This window comes from Ascaphus truei, chromosome 4, assembly GCF_040206685.1.
Source record: "Ascaphus truei isolate aAscTru1 chromosome 4, aAscTru1.hap1, whole genome shotgun sequence".
Classification (NCBI taxonomy): domain Eukaryota; kingdom Metazoa; phylum Chordata; class Amphibia; order Anura; family Ascaphidae; genus Ascaphus; species Ascaphus truei.
The window spans coordinates 147,190,995-147,210,305 of record NC_134486.1 but is presented as its reverse complement, the minus strand read 5'-3'; the positions used below and the strand labels follow the sequence as shown (position 1 = coordinate 147,210,305).

Sequence of the window (19,311 nt, the reverse complement as noted above, 5' to 3'; positions counted from 1 at the left end):
GTGGGAATTCTTTATGCATATTCTATACTTCATACAATGCTGAACCATTATGCATTATTTATTGCGCTACAGTTCCTTGAAGAATATAAATGAATGATGTTCATTTCAATGATGTCTTGTCAATTTGGTTATTAAGTGCCAGATTGTAACATTTTATTTGGCTCAGTGTATATTTTCTTTCCAATATTTGATACTGTACTTCCTGCCTTTACTGTATGCCTTAGATAATAGTCAAAGTAAAAAAATGGTAGTATGAGTTCTATAATTCAAGCTAATCTTAAAATCATAATAATTTTCATTCACAAATAATTAAAAGTAATCTTGAGAAGTTCACAAGCTATTCAAAATGTGAAGCTAACAGCAATATAATTAACGAACGCAATCCAATGTAAAACAAATTTCACAGCCCCTCCTACTTACTTGTACTACTCGTAGAAACTGTTCTGAATGTCTGTTTGTAATTTATTTTATTACTGTACCTGTCATTCAGTTTAATTGAGACTACTACATCAGTAATATCATTACAGGCTGTTATCCCCTGTTATCCACTGGAATCCGTCCTGCAAACCGCCGTCGGATAACAGACCGTCGGATTGCGGGTACATGTTAATCCATGGTGGTGAGTGCAGGATAAGTGGTTCTGACGTCGAATAATGCGTCCAGGGGGCTGCATTTTGCAGCGTCGGATAAGGCGTGCGACTGAAAGCAGACCGTCGGATACCGAGGACCACCTGTACTATTATTTCAGAACAAAAACTAATAGTGTTTAAACAATTCAGGGTAAAGTACAAACTGTGATTTTGTTGACAGAATTGTCAAAATCCACTACTTTGATCTTTTGGCACTCTGCACTTGCAGAGAGATTACTCATACAGAAAAGTAGAAGATTCAATATGTTAAAAGAATCAACTTCCTCTTTCTATACCTACTGTATTTCTATACTTACTCAAATTCAGTGCTTCCCATACTATGGTCCCTGAAGACTTTGTTTGTTACTGAAGACTTTAAATATTCCCTTTAATCTCATTGCACCAGAAGCCTGATTTTTATCACTGTTTTTTTCAAATATACATTATACATGTAGTACTCTATTTATTTTGTTTATAAAATATTTTACCAGGAAGTAATACATTGAGAGTTACCTCTCGTTTTCAAGTATGTCTTGGGCATAAAGTTAAGATGAGGTATGTGGAGGTATGTGGATGTGGAGCCCGTGCCTTAACTAGGTATTCTTGTGCCTGGGTCGAAATAATAATTATGTGCCCCCCCCATTTTTTAAGTATAATTTTTGTTCTAAGGTGAAATAAATAAGTATTTATGGATTAATTTATCATTTATTAGGAACAGGGAGCCACAAACTCTTTGACATCACTCAGAATTTCCGGCCACCAGTACATGAGTGATACATTTTCAGACGTTTTCTTGACTCTATAACCTCTTTGTGGAGCTCCTTCTCTTTGTAGCTCCTTCTATGTATGAAAGACTTGCTGATCAATTCCACAATCACAATTATCAGTGCCTAAATACTATATAAGGTTCAGCTACAGGCACTCAATAACAAACAAAAAGAGTGTAAATATGTCCCCTGATTGACCCCAAAGTAGTTCAAATACAACCTTAGAGTCCAATCATTTAAAATTTGAGTCCAAAAACAGTCCAGACTGCTGAAAAAATCCAGGAGGGTGCTGCTTTCTCAGATGGAAGTACTAACCCAGTACTTCAGTGATAACTGCAAAGGATGAGAAGAAAAGAAAGCGCACACTTCCTGGTGTAAATAAAATTTTACTAGGTTAAAATCACAGAAATAAATCAATCAACAATACACTCACAAACATCCGGTCAGTTTAGGCAGTATGTGGTAATCCACAGATGCGTGCTGGAGTTGTGCAGGGTTGTCTTTGCGTGGGGATACTATGCCAGCTGCTACAGCGCGTCTGCTGCTTGCTTCCGCCCCCCCAGGGGTTGGAGTGCCCTTCCGTGTCACGTGACGGCTTCAGACTGCGTCACCACGTGATCTCCTCAAGATCCCCCTCCTCCGTAGGGCGTCGCAACAGCGCGGCACTTCAGGGATGATCTCACCACAGCCCGGTCTAACAAAGTCAGCCCGCTCCCTGTCTTCTCCCTCACGAAGTTTAGCACTGCAGTACTCTCACAGTCACGATCCTCCTTGCACCATACAAGTCACCCTACACATTTCGAGGCGTGACCCTCTTCATCAGGGGTTCTCCTCCTATGTATTCCAGGTTTTTGTGGTTGGTGAGAATTGTGATCAATGAACTTGTTCCTTCTTAAAGATGACACATTTCTCAGAGTGCCATCTTGATGGCGAGGAGCTCTTGGTTCCCATTGAATTAATTTCTCTCCGCAGCTGAAAAATTCTTAGAAAAGAAAGCGCAGAGTGTAATCTTTCTTGAAAGTCTTCACACTGAGAGAGGACTGCTCCTGCCCTCACATCGGAAGCATCGAACTCAAGGACCAAAGGCCTGGCTGGATTGAGATGAATCAGGATAGGTGCAGACAAAAACACTGTTTTGCGTTTATGGAAAGCTGTTGGGGCTTTGGGAGTCCATTTGTAGGGAACTGCTCCTTTTTTAGTCAGCATCGTGATAGGAGCTACTACACAGGATACATTTGGGATAAAGCACCTGTACTAGTCAGCGAACCCCAAGAAGTATTATGTGCGCCTGAGGCCTATAGGTAAAGGCCATTCAAGAACTGCTGCCACCTTTACTAGGTCCATTTCCAAGTTTTTGTAGGAGATGATATAACCCAGGAAGTCAATTATCTCTTGTTCAAAATGACACTGTTCGAACTTGGGATAGAGGTGGTTGTTTCTAAGCCTTTGTAGCACCTGCCCGACCAATGCCCGGTGTTCAACCACGGAATTGGAGAATATAAATTCAGCATATCATCGAAGTATTGAAAGAGAGATTGGGATATCAAACTCCCTAGTGGTGCCACCAGTGGCGCCGAATCCAGCAGAGATATAATTATAATTGTTTCTTAATTGTATTTCTCAGGGACGTCCTATATGTGTAATTTAACCCCTTGTTGTCTCACAAATAAACAATACCATGTTGAAGTCTCCCCAATAGCCTCTGACCCGAGGAATATCTTGCATGGGGTAAACTAATAAAGGAAATGAACTCACTGTTTGATTTGAGAAAGGGCTCCTGGATGTCAGTGTGCTCCAACCGGGATAAACATGGTGGATAGTGGATAGGAGAAGAACTCAGGCGTTGCTTCTGCTCCCGAGAAGAAATGCTGCAGACCGGGACTCCTTACTGGTCAAATAACTTTATTGGCACATAGCAGCCAGCAAAGGCAGGCAGCAAAGAAGAAAATGTTGGGGTCACAGGAAATGGTCGAGGCAGGCGGCAGAGGAGGAAGATCGGGGTCACAGGCAATGGTTGAGGCAGGCGGCAGAGGAGCAAGGATGGGGTCACAAGCAATGGTCGAGGCAGGCGGCAGAGGTGCAACGTTGGGGTTGCAGGGTGAGGATTCACAGGAACTATGCTCTGGCAACATCCTGGGGGAAGTCCTGCCTCTTTATAGGCAGGACGACAGTGACAAGATTACCCACTTCTGCCCACACTGAGGCTGCAGGGGCCAAGGACTGCCAGGGAAAAAGATGGAGGTTGTGGCTTCAGTGTGGGTGCTGATGGTGCCAAAGCCTCATAATTTACTGACTAGTTCAGGAGCATCTCTTTCCAATACAGCTGGAACCTTTCCTCATGGTTCAGCATCCACAGGAAATTCTAGAGCACATCAGGGACACTCTGCAGGACAGTCCATAGCAGGCTGTAATGGCTCATCAGATCAGAAGGTGACTCACGCTGTGTGAGTCCTACCGGGATGCACTTGTCTGTAAGAGACACGCACTAAGAGTGAGACAGAGGCGCAGTTAGAGTGACTGATTCAAACATGCGATCGCAGAGCTTTTATTTTAATAACATATTATTGTAGCAGGTGGGTTTCCGGAGCTGAATCACATTAATTTCAGGTCCGGGGACACCCTGCTTCCTGAGCTACAGGCGTAGCTGGGGAGGTGTCATGGGGTGATGGGGTATCAGTATCACCCGGCATTGTTTAAATCTCCCGCGTCACGTGGGCCATGATGTGGGAATTTAAACATGGCGGGGATACCGGCACCCCATACTAGGGCTTAGAACTTGGGAAGCATGGGATCCCCAGACCTGAAATTAATAGCTCCAGAGACCCCCTGCTACAATAATATATTATTAGAGTGACTGATTCAGTCTCACTCTTAGTGTGCGTCTCTTACAGACAGGTGCAGCCTGGTAGGATTCAAAGAGCGCATCCTATTCAAATGCAGGGACCCCCACAGTGTTAATCCTGATGAGCTATTAAGTCTGGTTGCTGTGATTACGCAGCATGAGAGAGGATGCCGTCCGGGACCCGCAAGAGAAAGGGCCTGAACCAAAAGTTACAGCTGTCCTTAATGGTGCAATTTCTAATTTCCTGAATCGTATTTTTCAAGCCTGCTATTAATTTAACAGCTTAATTAATTTAACAGCTTAACTAATGGTAAAACTTTTCAGTTGTAGAGCTAAATGAATAAATTGTACGTGATGGAGAATTTTATTTCAAACACATAAATTACAAGTAAATGTATAATCTATATGTTTTACAAAACGGCAGAAATTGTTTCAGGATCTAAGATGAATTCCGAATTTTTTTTGTAGAGCACATTTTATTTTTGGCAGCTGATCATGCATAGATTTTATAGCCATATATTTTGATGACCACCGAATAACACAATACCATTTAAAAGTAATAGCTACACAATTTATTAAAATCTCCCATCTAGCAGTAGAATTTGAAAAAAAATACAAAAACTCTTTGGATTGTGCCAAAAAATGTAATCGTGTCTGCGGATACTTGGGCAGCTTGATTACAAGCTAAATGCCATGACGTGACGTAATGACAACTTAGAAACACGCAACTCAATTCATCCGAACCCACTAGGACCGAATGTAATGACGTCATAGCTACATTTCATCTCTAACAAATTACACAGGTGCGTGAAAAATATCACGGCATACTATCACCAATTCACCAAAGGCATTGATACTCTGACACTGCAGATAATATCATCAAAATCAGCAGGTGTCACATGCGTAATCTTAGGGTGAGTGTATGTGCACATAGCGCATATGATGCACATTTGTTGTAAAAATAAGGGGAAACTAGGTAAGCATGCGCTGCGCTATTTACCATTTTTTAAAACTTTTTTTTACTATTTTTGTATACTGGTTTTGCGCCCCAGATTTTGTTACGCCCAGGACTGCTTGTCCTGCCCTTGTTACTCTGCTGAATAGAGATGTTTGTCAGGGTCCTCCAAATGAATACTAACACTGACATAGTTACATAGTAGATGAGGTTGAAAAAAGACATGCGTCCATCAAGTTCAACCTATGCTAAATTTAGATGACAGATACTTTATCCTATATCCGTACTTACAGTATATTGATACAAAGGAAGGCAAACAAAAAACCTCAGTGACATATCATCCAATGATATCTCATAAGGGGGAAAATAAATTCCTTCCTGATTCAACATCCTTCCCATGTTTACTTATTTGGTATATCCCTGTATACTAGGAGTGTATCAAGTACCCGGAATTACCTGGTACCTGGCGTTACCCGGCACATTTCCAGCTACCCGGACATTACCCAGACCTGGCAACTGAGAAGTGGGCCCGGCGCCGGGTAAGGTAATGGTGATCCGAACCTAGGCTTGTGATCCCAGGAGAAGATAAGTGTTCTCATGTGTTAATAGAGGAAGGTAGCACCGTTGATTGAGAAGATCCTAGGGAGTGATTCATGCTCCTTGTGGATACAGAGAGGCCCCAACCGTTCATCTCCTTTTCATTTATTAGGAGCCAACAGGAGGAAAATATCTTCAGATGCAGCCTCTCCTACCATCCCCACAGGAAGTGACGTCATCGCGAGAGAGGTCCCCTTTCACTCTTCTGTGTATCTCCACATCCCTGCATCCACTCTGGGAATCCCCTGGATATTGGAGGGAGTTTGAGGCATCATTCCACCCACCTGAGTGTTCACGGAGGACTCGCTCTGCTTTTGTCACCTGTCCCTGTTTGGTCTTCCACGCCCATTGTTTCTGGCCCTGTTGTAAGTAGGGCTTTGGGTTTTAACCCCTTGATGATCCGCTGCAACAGGCTCCTTTGTTTTAATAAATAAGTTTATATTTTCAGCTTCTGTGTTACATGTTGTTTTATGTTGTTTGTCTTTTTGTTTATATGTAGTTTGTGTATGATATACAGTATACACTATGATATTTTCTTTTGTATCTGTCCACATGTCACGGACCCACTGAATGGAGTTTCCACATTGATTTGGACCCACTGGACTTTTACCCCCTTTTGGACTCATTCGACAATATCATTTGTTGTGCACGCTGGTTTGTATTTGTTTTTCTGTGTTCTATCTGATGTTGTTCACACCAGTTTTCCTGACTGCCCTGTCACATTTTTATTTATTTCTTGCATATTGCTGCATATTGTTTATAGCTTTTTTATAGGGATCAGCGCTTTGTAAGCACATTCCTTTTTGTGTTGAAAATCTAATTACTTACCTTTCAGCCGGCGTGGGACAGCAGGATTCTTTAGCGGAGGAGTGGAGGTGCGGCAGGTGGAAGCGGAGGTTTAAGTTTGCTGGTTATTATATTTGTCTTTTTATATGTCCAAACGTGCTGTCAGAATTCTAGTAATTTTATCGTGAAAAAATAATTTTCCATTTATAATTGGATATTTGCAAAAGGCAATATTTTGTGAATCAAGATGGCCGTTCAAGTCATTTTTGTCCAAAAATCCCCATTGATTTCAATGAGGATTTTCAGTTTGAAATGTTCCGAGTGGCCACTTTGGACAATATAGAAAAGGCCCTATACATTTTTTTCCTTAAAAGGAATGGTTTCTTTTTTTTAAAGAATTCAATTAAGAGGTAATGTGTAATTTATTAACTTATTACTAATTTTAAAATACTAACTTTTTAACTCATTTTCTAAATAAAATGTTTGCCCATTCATATGTTTACCATCTTTACATTTTTGATTATTAATTTCTACCCTGTTATGGACATCTTATAAATATTTTATTAAATTGCCATATACATTTTTGGTCTATGAATCAAAGCAAAGCATTTGACAGTGAGGCAGAAATTGAAATGTTGCACCGTAGTTGGCAAACAAGTATTCTTATAGTCTGGTGATGCCCCACTAAACAATATATTGCCACAAACTATCTGCAAGATGTTGAAGTAGCCCTAAACCTTATTTATGGCACAACAGTTTTCTATTGCAAATCAGTTAAAACCTGTCAAAAGTAGTAAAACAATGTTTCTGAAATGAAATTCTCCAGTCATCAACATCTGCTGTGCCCATCCAAAATGTATATATTTCCCAGAGACAGAAATATGAATGCACCCAAATTATTCATTTTGTCAAACTGCACAATAGAGAACTTTATACAATAATGGTATGTTTACTAGCTTGTGACATTGTTAATTTTCAGCTTTATGCAAAAATGAAAATTCCTTAAAGTCCTTAGTTTTCAAGTCTCTAAACACTAACCAAGTTGGAATTTTTAACTTAATGCATTGTCATACTGCATTGTTATCTTGACTCTTTTGCTGTGGGAAGTCCTGCGGTACCCGAGCATCACCAGACTTCCGAAGTCACAACTATGCGATCACTTGGAGTAGCAATCACATGGTCACAGGCAGGATCTTGATGGCGTGAACTGAAATGTTGCCCCCTCCACTTCCACTCCAATTGTGTTCATTGTTCTGATGGATGTGAACTTTGCCTAGAAAATGTGCAAAAATCACATAAAGTTCTCTGAATGTCAGAAGGAAAGGCTACAGTGTGTCCACACTAGTAAAAGGATGGAAAAATAAAAATTGTTTACAAGGGGTCAGGATAAAGACATTTCAATTGTAAAAAAAAAAAAAAGGACATTGAAAGTATCCAAGAGGCTGAAATACATTAGATTCCTGACCTTACCATGCCTCAATCCAGTTCCCTCCCTAATCACAGCAAACACACCACCCCAACGTCTTTGGAGGATACAGCTTTATTACATATTACATTGTCAATATACCATACTGATGAACCCATGGACCCAGTAAATTTGTTCTGCCACTATTATTGGAGACCAAGGTATATTGTACCTTGACTCATACCCATAATCGCCCTGGCCACCCATTTCACATGGCGTAATCTCACAATGATTCAGAAGGTCACTATCCTACCAGCCACCCAGCCTAGCATGAAACCGCATTCCCCAACGACACACATCATGAGGTTTAACCCACCCCACTCCAGGAGCCGATTGACCATGTACCCCACCCTGAGCCACACTTCAGCCGCAAGCTGCAACAAAAACAATAGGACTCTAATTGAAAATCCACTACAAATTTATAATAAATTTGAACAAGTGAACAAGTATTCAAACAAATTCATTACTTGAAGCAATGGTATGTCAAGAGAACCCCTAGTTCACTTCCGATGCAGCAGCTCTGGAACATAATTGCCCATCTCACCCCTCTTATGCTGACCCACGATACCTATAGCCAGACTGGCTCCATCTAGGCCTTGCTTCTGCTTTCATCACCGCTCAGAATAAAAGACCCCATAACTCCATGCCTCCTGGAGGCCACAATCGGAATGAATGACAGCAAAACAGACAGAGGTCATTACACTCTGCTCATATTACTCGGCCTCTCTGCAGCATTTGACACTGTGCACCACCCTCTTCACCTTCACATTCTCCATACTATTGGTATTCGGAACAAAGCTCTATCCTGGATCTCCTCTTACCTCTTCCATCGTACTTTCAGTGTCTCTTCTGCTAACACTTCCTCCTCCTCTATTGATCTCTCTGTGGGGTACCCCAGGGTTCTGTCCTGGGACCTCGTCTCTTTTCTCTGTACACACTCTCTCTAGGTGACCTAATAACATCTCTTGGGTTTAAATATCACCTCTATGCTGACGACACACAAATGTACTTTTCAACAACTGACCTTACACCTGCTGTTCAAACCAAAGTTTCTGAATGTCTCTCTGCTATATCATCCTGGATGGCCCTCCGCCGCCTTAAACTCAACATGGCTAAAACAGAGCTCTTTATACTTTCTCCTAAACCTGGCCCTACTACCTCCTACCACATTACTGTTTGGAAGTACAATCATTCAACCAGTAGCCCAAGCACGCTGCATAGGGGTCACACTTGACTCCTCTCTTACATTCTCCTCTCACATTCAAAACGTTTCTAAAACCTGTCGCCTTTTCCTCCGCAATATCACAAAGATACGCTCGTTCCTCTGTTGCTCAACTGCTAAAACTCTGACAGGCCCTCATGCTCTCCCGTCTTGATTACTGTAACCTCCTGCTGTCCGGCCTTCCTGCCTCTCACCTGTCTCCCTTCCAATCTATCCTTAACGCTGCTGCCAGAATCGCTCTGCTCTATCCTAAATCTGTCTCCGCGTCTCCCCTCCTGAAATCCCTGTCATGGCTTCCGATCAAATCCCACATCTCACACTCAATTCTCCTCCTCACTTTTAAAGCTTTATACTCTTCTTCCCCTCCTTACATCTCAGCCCTAATTTCTCGTTATGCACCATCCCGACACTTGCGTTCTTCTCAAGGATGTCTTCTTTCTATGCCCTTTGTATCTAAAGCCCTCTCCTGCCTTAAACCTTTTTTGCTGACTGCCTTGCACCTCTGGAATGCCCTTCATCTCAATACCCGACTAGCACCCTCTCTATCCACCTTAAAGACCCACCTTACGACACACTTTCTTAAAGAAGCATATGAATAGCACTGTGGATAATACTAGACACATGATACATAAAGTTTGGCCCCCTGCAGTTGCACTTACCAGAATGCCCTCCTAGTGTCTCTGTATGTTCTCCCTACCTACCAATTAGATTGTTAGCTCCTCGGAGCAGGGACTTCTCTTCCTTAATGTTACTTTTATGTCTGAAGCACTTATTCCCATAATCTGTTATTTATATTATCTGTTATTTATTTGATTACCTCGTGTATTACTACTGTGAAGCGCTATGTACATTAATGGTGCTATATAAATAAAGACATACAGTACAATACAATATTACAGTGTTGATCAAAAAGATTTGATCAGAAAGGTTTCCTCTATATACAGCACTCCAATCATATAGTCTACTGATGGACAGCAATTGGTCCTGCAGATATGCTGCAAAAAACTGGTAAGTATCCCAGAATCACCGTGGATATCAAAAATAATAAAACTTTATTACGTCTACATAGATAATTAAAAACACAGATACATTATTAAAAATCCCCATATTGTTGTGGCTGATGTGAGTAAATATTTGTAGAGATAAGGTAAGTATAATTGACTAATGTCTCAAATTATTCATATCCTAAACATCCAAATATAGGCTACGATTCTCTAATTGTAAACATCATTTATTAATATTGTATAGATTCAATCAGAGATAGGCTTGTATTGTGTCAAGGAGCACTTGTTGTACCATAGGTGTATTAAATGTTGATACAATGATCTATATTGCAAGTGGTGTTAGAGTATAAGGTAACCACAGGTAAGGGAAAAATGGTAATTTTCTCTGTATATCCCGTTAGATACAACCGTGAGACCCCTTCAATAATCCTGGTATTAACCACCTTTAATCAGCCCTCATATGTGTGAGCTGAGAGACAAACACTGGACACACGCGGTTTTTGCAGATAGCAATGTCAGGTTAATGTTATTGTAACTAAAGTCTACTATGCAATAATAAACATTCGTTGTAACAAAGTCTCCTATGTAATAATAGGCATTTGGCAGTAACCAGAAATAAATGCTGCTGCACGATACAAGCCTGCTCGTTTTGTGTAGTAGGATGTCGCCACTTCGAGTGACGTCACTGCCGTGACGCCCTACGTTACCGACGCACGTTTCACGTGTTCACCACGCTTCATCAGGGGGAGGAGAGATAGGAGTATGATCCCAGCGGTGATCTTTAAATACTCTCAGAAGGTTCATCCCCCAAACTACAATAGGTGGAGTCTGAGCCAAAATAGTGTTTGTCCAACCGGGAGGTAAGACGAACTCACAGACGTCCAAATCAAAGTTTAACCTGTGAGATACTAGCTGGAAATTATTATAGATCTTGTGTATGCGATTATTAGCTAAAACGAGGGTATCAGGGCAAATAACGGCACATATTATACACAGACTGTGTATATAATTGTGTGGATATTGAATAAAATCAATAAATATTGTGTGTGTGTATGATTGAACCAGAGAATTCACTGAAGGCTAATAGTTGTTATGTAGGAATGTACACTATGATACAGAAACCTGCCCTCAGTGGTCAATACAGGTCAATTTAAGTCAGAACTTGATCTAATATATAATATGTGTAATATACAGGTATAGAAATGATTGTATTGATGATCCAATAAATAACTAATAACCAAAAAATTATTATTGAGTGAAAATAGGTCAAATAGTGTATAATAATAGCTATTGCTCCCTCCTAAAAAAAAGTGATAATTACTAATAAGGGTAAGTATATAGTGATTAGTGAATATCCAGGTATGGACTGGTGTAAAAGTGTAGGAGTGTTACTAAAGTAAAAAAAACCTGCCCCTACTGGTCAATGCAGATCTAATTAAACAGAGAATTATCTAAAGTGTAGTATGTGTAATGTACAGATGTAGAAGTGAATGTATCAAAACTATTCATCCCAAATTAAAATACCAGATAGTGTGATGATTAGATGAAAGGGGAAAAAATAAACCCTTCATTTACTCCCATGGGAGCCAGGGTTTGCAGTTGAAAGATCCAACGACATTCCTGTTGTAACAGTCGTTGCTCCCAATTGCCACCTCTTTGGTCTCTGTGTACAGTAGAGGCAACACTTATTCGAACAAAAACCAGTGGCAATTCCCCAAAAAACCCAGGAAACACCCAGGTACATTCTGAATACATACCTTAAACTTTCCTTAAACTAGCCCCAGCATTTCTGCATTGATTAATGGCCTATCAGATTAACAGCGGGGGTCCCTGGCAGTCCCATTCAAACTGTACTGGACTGCCAGGGATCCCTGCTGTGTTAATCCTATGGGTCGTTAGTCAATGCAGAAATGCCTTAAACGTGCCTCAAACTAGCCCAGAACATACCCAGCACATACCCAGCACATACCCAGAATGTAACCCGGCTAGTTTACGGCAAATGTTAGAATAAACGTTGCCTCTACTGTATATATTAAATTCCACAAAAATGCATAACTTTTGAATCCCCCTTATGATGTTCTATAACATGTCTAGCAATGGGGGTGTCTGTAGCATTACGAACATTGCCTATATGCTCTAAAATCCTCGTCTTTAGAGGTCTGTGGGTCTTACCCACATACATGATGCCGCAATCGCAGGTCATGAGATAAATCGTTCCACAAGTTAAACAATTGATAAAGTCTTTTATCCTGAAAGTAGTACAACTTGTTGAGTCTTTGAACTGTTTTGTGACTGGCATAAAGGAACAAGCTTTGCACCTTGCACAAGGATAAGAACCACATGGTTTAGGACCTAGCCATGTTTTAGGCGATATGTCTATTTAGACAGAATTTTACGCCCATTTGTTGAAACCTTACCATTTTATGTAAAAGATACTACAGATGTGCTACGCAAATTAGATGGCATCTGTCTGAACCCTGATTCTTTCTTAGTTGGTCTTGATGTAGAGGGGCTTTATTCCAGCATTCTCCATAAGAGTGGCATGGATGCCGTTGCTCATTTTTTGATAGCTAGAAACACAGATTTTGTACCTCATAACAACCTGGTCCTTAAATTGTTGGATTATGTACTGACCCACAACTTCTTTATGTTCCATAATACCCTGTATCATCAAATACAGGGTACCGCTATGGGGACCACTTGTGCTCCCACCTATGCCAATCTATACCTGGGCTGGTGGGAGGAAACAGTGGTCTTCATAGAGGATAAGGAGACTGATACTGAGCACGTGGAGTTGTGGGTCAGATATATTGATGACATTTTCCTGATATGGAATGGTACAGAGACACTCCTATATGCTTTTATCGATAGTTTGAACGATAACAACCACAACTTAAAACTGACGATACAGCTCGACAAAAATAGGATTGAATTTTTAGACATTACCATATCTAGGAAAGAGGGTGGTACTATCGAGACGAGCATTTTTAGAAAGCCTACTGCAACTAACAGCTTATTAAGAGCCAATAGCCACCACCCCAAACATGTCACCAACAATATCCCTATGGCACAGTTTCTAAGACTGCGACGAAATTGCTCCTCTACAGAAGAATTTATCAGACAATCAGTAGATATGTCCAATAGATTCCGCACTAAAGGCTATAGCATTAAGCTAATTAAAAAAGCTTATTATAGGGCCCTGACATCTCTAACGACAGAACTTTTGGCACCTAAAAAGACTATACCCCAGGAGGATGTAATTAGATTTATTTCTACATACAACAATCAATCACAAGTAACTAAAAACATCCTACAAAAACATTGGCATACTGCACCGACACACTTTATTCGAGCAAATACCCAGTATGTACCTGGCAGATACCTGGAATGCGCCGCTCCTCACCTCTGACAAGCCCCGTTGCGTTTGCCTTCCCAGCCTGGGTTCATGCCTGGCTGACGGGCGGCTGATCTGTTAAATGATAATGATTAGGATTTAATAGGCTGCAATGCTTCGCGTGTCTACCAGATGGCATAAATTCATGAATTGTAATGCAGTATATATATATATACTGTGCAGTATTGCAGCCAGCGGGAATAAAATGCTTCAATCCCTGCTTGGAAAATACCTCAATGCACTCGGGCAGAAAACAGTCACAAACCTCAATACACCCGGGTATACCCGAATTCGTGGGACTAGCCGAGCTCGAATAAAGTGTGTCACCAGTGTATCTTGCTTGAAGACACTGATTTACGCAAAGTTCTCAGGGATACACCTACAACGGGATATCGTCGTAACAAAAACATTAAAGATAGGCTGGTTCATAGTCATCTTGAGAAAAATCAGAGTAAAACATGGCTAGGTCCTAAACCATGTAGTTCTTATCCTTGTGCAAGGTGCAAAGCTTGTTCCTTTATGCCAGTCACAAAACAGTTCAAGGACTCAACAAGTTGTACTACTTTCAGGATAAAAGACTTTATCAATTGTTTAACTTGTGGAACGATTTATCTCATGACCTGCGATTGCGGCATCATGTATGTGGGTAAGACCCACAGACCTCTAAAGACGAGGATTTTAGAGCATATAGGCAATGTTCGGAATGCTACAGACACCCCCATTGCTAGACATGTTATAGAACATCATAAGGGGGATTCAAAATTTATGCATTTTTGTGGAATTGAATATATACGCAGAGACCAAAGAGGTGGCAATTGGGAGCAACGACTGTTACAACAGGAATGTCGTTGGATCTTTCAACTGCAAACCCTGGCTCCCATGGGAGTAAATGAAGGGTTTATTTTTTCCCCTTTCATCTAATCATCACACTATCTGGTATTTTAATTTGGGATGAATAGTTTTGATACATTCACTTCTACACCTGTACATTACACATACTACACTTTAGATAATTCTCTGTTTAATTAGACCTGCATTGACCAGTAGGGGCAGGTTTTTTTACCTTAGTAACACTCCTACACTTTTACACCAGTCCATACCTGGATATTCACTAATCACTATATACTTACCCTTATTAGTAATTATCACTTTTTTTAAGAGGGAGCAATAGCTATTATTATACACTATTTGACCTATTTTCACTCAATAATAATTTTTTGGTTATTAGTTATTTATTGGATCATCAATACAATCATTTCTATACCTGTATATTACACATATTACATATTAGATTAAGTTCTGACTTAAATTGACCTGTATTGACCACTGAGGGCAGGTTTCTGTATCATAGTGTACATTCCTACATAACAACTATTAGCCTTCAGTGAATTCTCTGGTTCAATAACATTTTGATAACAATCATACACACACACAATATTTATTGATTTTATTCAATTTCCACACAATTATATACACAGTCTGTGTATAATACGTGCCGTTATTTGCCCTGATACCCTCGTTTTAGCTAATAACCGCATACACAGGATCTATAATAATGTCCAGCTAGTATCTCACAGGTTAAACTTTGATTTGGACGTCTGTGAGTTCGTCTTACCTCCTGGTTGGACAAACACTATTTTGGCTCAGACTCCACCTATTGTAGTTTGGGGGATGAACCTTCTGAGAGTATTTAAAGATCACCGCTGGGATCATACTCCTATCCCTCCTCCCCCTGATGAAGCGTGGTGAACACGTGAAACGTGCGTCGGTAACGTAGGGCGTCACGGCAGTGACGTCACTCGAAGTGGCGACATCCTACTACACAAAACGAGCAGGCTTGTATCGTGCAGCAGCATTTATTTCTGGTTACTGCCAAATGCCTATTATTGCATAGGAGACTTTGTTACAACGAATGATTTTTATTGCATAGTAGACTTTAGTTACAATAACATTAACCTGACATTGCTATCTGCAAAAACCGCGTGTGTCCAGTGTTTGTCTCCCAGCTCACACATATGAGGGTTGATTAGAGGTGGTTAATACCAGGATTATTGAAGGGGTCTCACGGTTGTATCTTACGGGATATACAGAGAAAATTACCATTTTGCCCTTACCTATGGTTACCTTATACTCTAACACCACCTGCAATATAGATCATTGTATCAACATTTAATACACCTACGGTACAACAAGTGCTCCTTGACACAATACAAGCCTATCTCTGATTTAATCTATACAATATTAATAAATGATATTTACAATTAGAGAATCGTAGCCAATATTTGGATGTTTAGGATATGAATAATTTGAGACATTAGTCAATTATACTTACCTTATCTCTACAAATATTTACTCACATCAGCCACAACAATATGGGGATTTTTAATAATGTATCTGTGTTTTTAATTATCTATGTAGACGTAATAAAGGTTTATTATTTTTGATTTCCACAGTGATTCTGGGATACTTACCAGTTTTTTGCAGCATATCTGCAGGACCAATTGCTGTCCATCAGTAGACTATGGGCCTCATGCAGTAAGCCCCGATAAGGCTTTTTTGGCATTTTATAGCCGTTTTTTGCCCTCCTGATTCAGTAAGCCCCGATAAGTGGGAATTATCGGCAACTTTTCTTCCGAAAAAAAAAAATTCGCCACCCGGCTGCCGATAAGCCACTTATCGGGACTTTTTTTTCCCGCCTGAATTCAGTAAGCCCCGATCAGCTTTTCAGTGCTGATCGGCAGGCCAGATTGGAGATTTTATGGCCAATCCAGCCCGCCAACTAAAGTTGGCAACTTGCTGAAGGAGAAGCATCAGCAAGGGCGACACTTAGGAAAAATCAGCCCTTTTTCCTGCCTGTGATTGATGCCGGGGGTCTCCGGAGCTGATACCCGCACCGGAGCCCCCCGGCATGCATCCGAGGCAGGAAAAAGGCATTTAAAAGCCACTTAATTACCTTAGCGGCTAACCGCTAAGGCAATGAAGGGGTTAACCCACCGTGCCAGCGTTATTGTGGGTAGCGGGGATGGGTGAGGGGGGTATTTGGCCCTGGGTGTGAGTTTAGGACTTGCGGGGGGGATGCGGGGGCACTTAACCCCTTCACGACCGTAGCGGTTAATACCGCTACGGTCCTGAAGGGGTTAAGGCCTCCCGCTACCCACCCGCAAGCCCTAAACAACCACCGTTGGGGCTAATGCCCCCTTCACCCATCCCCGCTACCCACAATAATAAAAAAACACACCCCAGCCCCACAATAACGAAATAAATAAATAATTAAATAATTATATATATATATATATATATATATATATATATATATATATATATATATATATATATACCCAACAACACCTATACCCCCCTAACATACAGTATAGTAATGGGCAGAATGACTATTATCCACAAATGGATAATAGTGCAGTTGTCCATTTAAAATACATACACAACAATAAAGACATTAAATACATATAGCACTCACCCATGTCCCACTGCCACGATGAAGGCCATCCTCATCTTCATCCTGCCCATGCCCCATCCGCTTCTGCAAAACAAACACAAGAATTACAACATCCAAATTAATGTCCCCTAACCCCTTAATCACCCTAGCGGTTATTAACCGCTACAGTTATTAAGGAGTTAAGCCACCATCACCCACATACCCTCCCCCACAAAGCCCCCCAACCACCCTCACCCAATACCCACAGGGGAGTCCTACCAAATACCCTTGGGCCTAATACCCCCTCCCCCAGCAAATACAGTACAATAATGTGCCAAATAACTATTATCCACATAGGGATAATACATTATTTGGCCATTATTAAACACATTCAATACCGTTAAAATGTAAAGAAAATTGTACTAACCTCATCAATAAGAAGCCTCCGTCGCCAGCATCATCCTTGGGGTCCGTTGCCAACATTATAAATAGCCACAACATTTGAATATCATTAACATAACACTGAACCCCTTAATCACCTTATCGGGTACTAACCTGAAAGGTAATTAAGGGGTGAAGCCATCCTGCAATGCCTACAACAGTTATGCATAACATCCTCAGTGAAATAAATACCCATTGCCTAACCAAATTCCATTTAATCATTCAATCTGTAGGCTCACATGCCTCATAAAACATTGCATTTACAGTGTATACATGTAGCATAACATGTAAACTGCATGTACACGCTGCAAATCAATGTTAACAATACAATAATCCCACTCAAATCGCCATACATCACAAGAAGTATATTATTTAATCCAATAAACTCACCATCAATGAATTACCACACATCACTTACATCCCTAAACAATTAAAATACTATCCATACCAATTACACAATGAACTAAAGCTATCCTAACAGAGAACAACTTCAAAACATAGAAAAAAGTACACCAACAATTACAATATACTAAAGCAAGGCTTTCCATATCCTACTGTACGGCCTGGAAGCCCAAAACTTACATCTGTCTAAAAATAAAATACATTTAGCACACATCAATGCATAGCCACAATGATTAACAATACAGAATAAGAAGCTTTAACAACACTATCATGTCTTACCCTGTATATATATCTGTACACATACATACAGACATACATACAGTGGGAAGAAATGATATGCATTATAAAAAATGAAAACATGAAAAAGCAACAAAAAAAACAGTTACATTAAGTACATTTCTTTATTTAACTTACCATTACTTGCCCCCACCGACTCCCGTTGATCAGCTTACTCACGAACCAATCCAGGAACAAATCCACGAACCAAACCAGGAACTAATCCAAGAACAAGTGCAGGAACCAATCCAGGAACCAAGCCACGAAGAAATCCACGAAACAATCCACGACACGATCCAGGAACAGGAAACCATAAAAGAAAAAAACATAACAAATTAAACATTAAAATAATAAAACATGACAATCAAGGGTTGTACTAGTTTTATTCTTAGTGAATCTGTATTAAAATACCTTGTTCCGGGGTCTTCTTGACGTCCGGTGCCACGCCCTGGTCTTCAATCTTCAGGAGGAGGTCCGTCCTCCTCGGCGTCTGCCTTCAAAATGAGACGACATAGGCTTTTAAAGGCCTATGACGTCACATTTGTCGTCATATGGTTCCCACGGCCCTGATTGGGCCGTGAAAACCATGTGTTTTGGCCGATGTAAAAAAATTTGATGACGTCACTTAAAGGCAATGCCAGCACAGCCAATCAGAATGGCTTTGCTGCAATTGCCTTTAAGAAAACGTCATGAAATGACACATGGCCGGACTCACATGGTAAGCCAGCCAATCAGAGCGTGGGAACTCCATCCCTACTCTGATTGGTTCAAGTACCATGTGAGTCCGGCCATGTGTCATTTCATGACGTTTTCTTAAAGGCAATTGCAGCAAAGCCATTCTGATTGGCTGTGCTGGCATTGCCTTTAAGTGACGTCATCAAATTTTTTTACATCGGCCAAAACACATGGTTTTCACGGCCCAATCAGGGCCGTGGGAACCATATGACGACAAATGTGATGTCATAGGCCTTTAAAAGCCTATGTCGTCTCATTTTGAAGGCAGACGCCGAGGAGGACGGACCTCCTCCTGAAGATTGAAGACCAGGGCGTGGCACCGGACGTCAAGAAGACCCCGGAACAAGGTATTTTAATACAGAT

The 19,311-nt window shown here is 40.8% G+C and overlaps 1 protein-coding gene across 2 annotated transcripts in view; it reads right to left on the bottom strand.

The window, feature by feature from the left end:
- Positions 1-6,993: 6,993 nt before the first annotated feature.
- Positions 6,994-19,311, bottom strand: part of SAMD5 (sterile alpha motif domain containing 5) — a 212,111-nt gene continuing 199,793 nt past the window's right edge. For both annotated transcript variants that reach the window (XM_075596656.1, XM_075596658.1), the window contains exon 4: positions 6,994-7,849. In XM_075596656.1, coding sequence (XP_075452771.1) covers positions 7,757-7,849 — 93 coding nt within the window. In that variant the 3' untranslated portion in view covers positions 6,994-7,756. The remainder of the gene's footprint in view (positions 7,850-19,311) is intronic.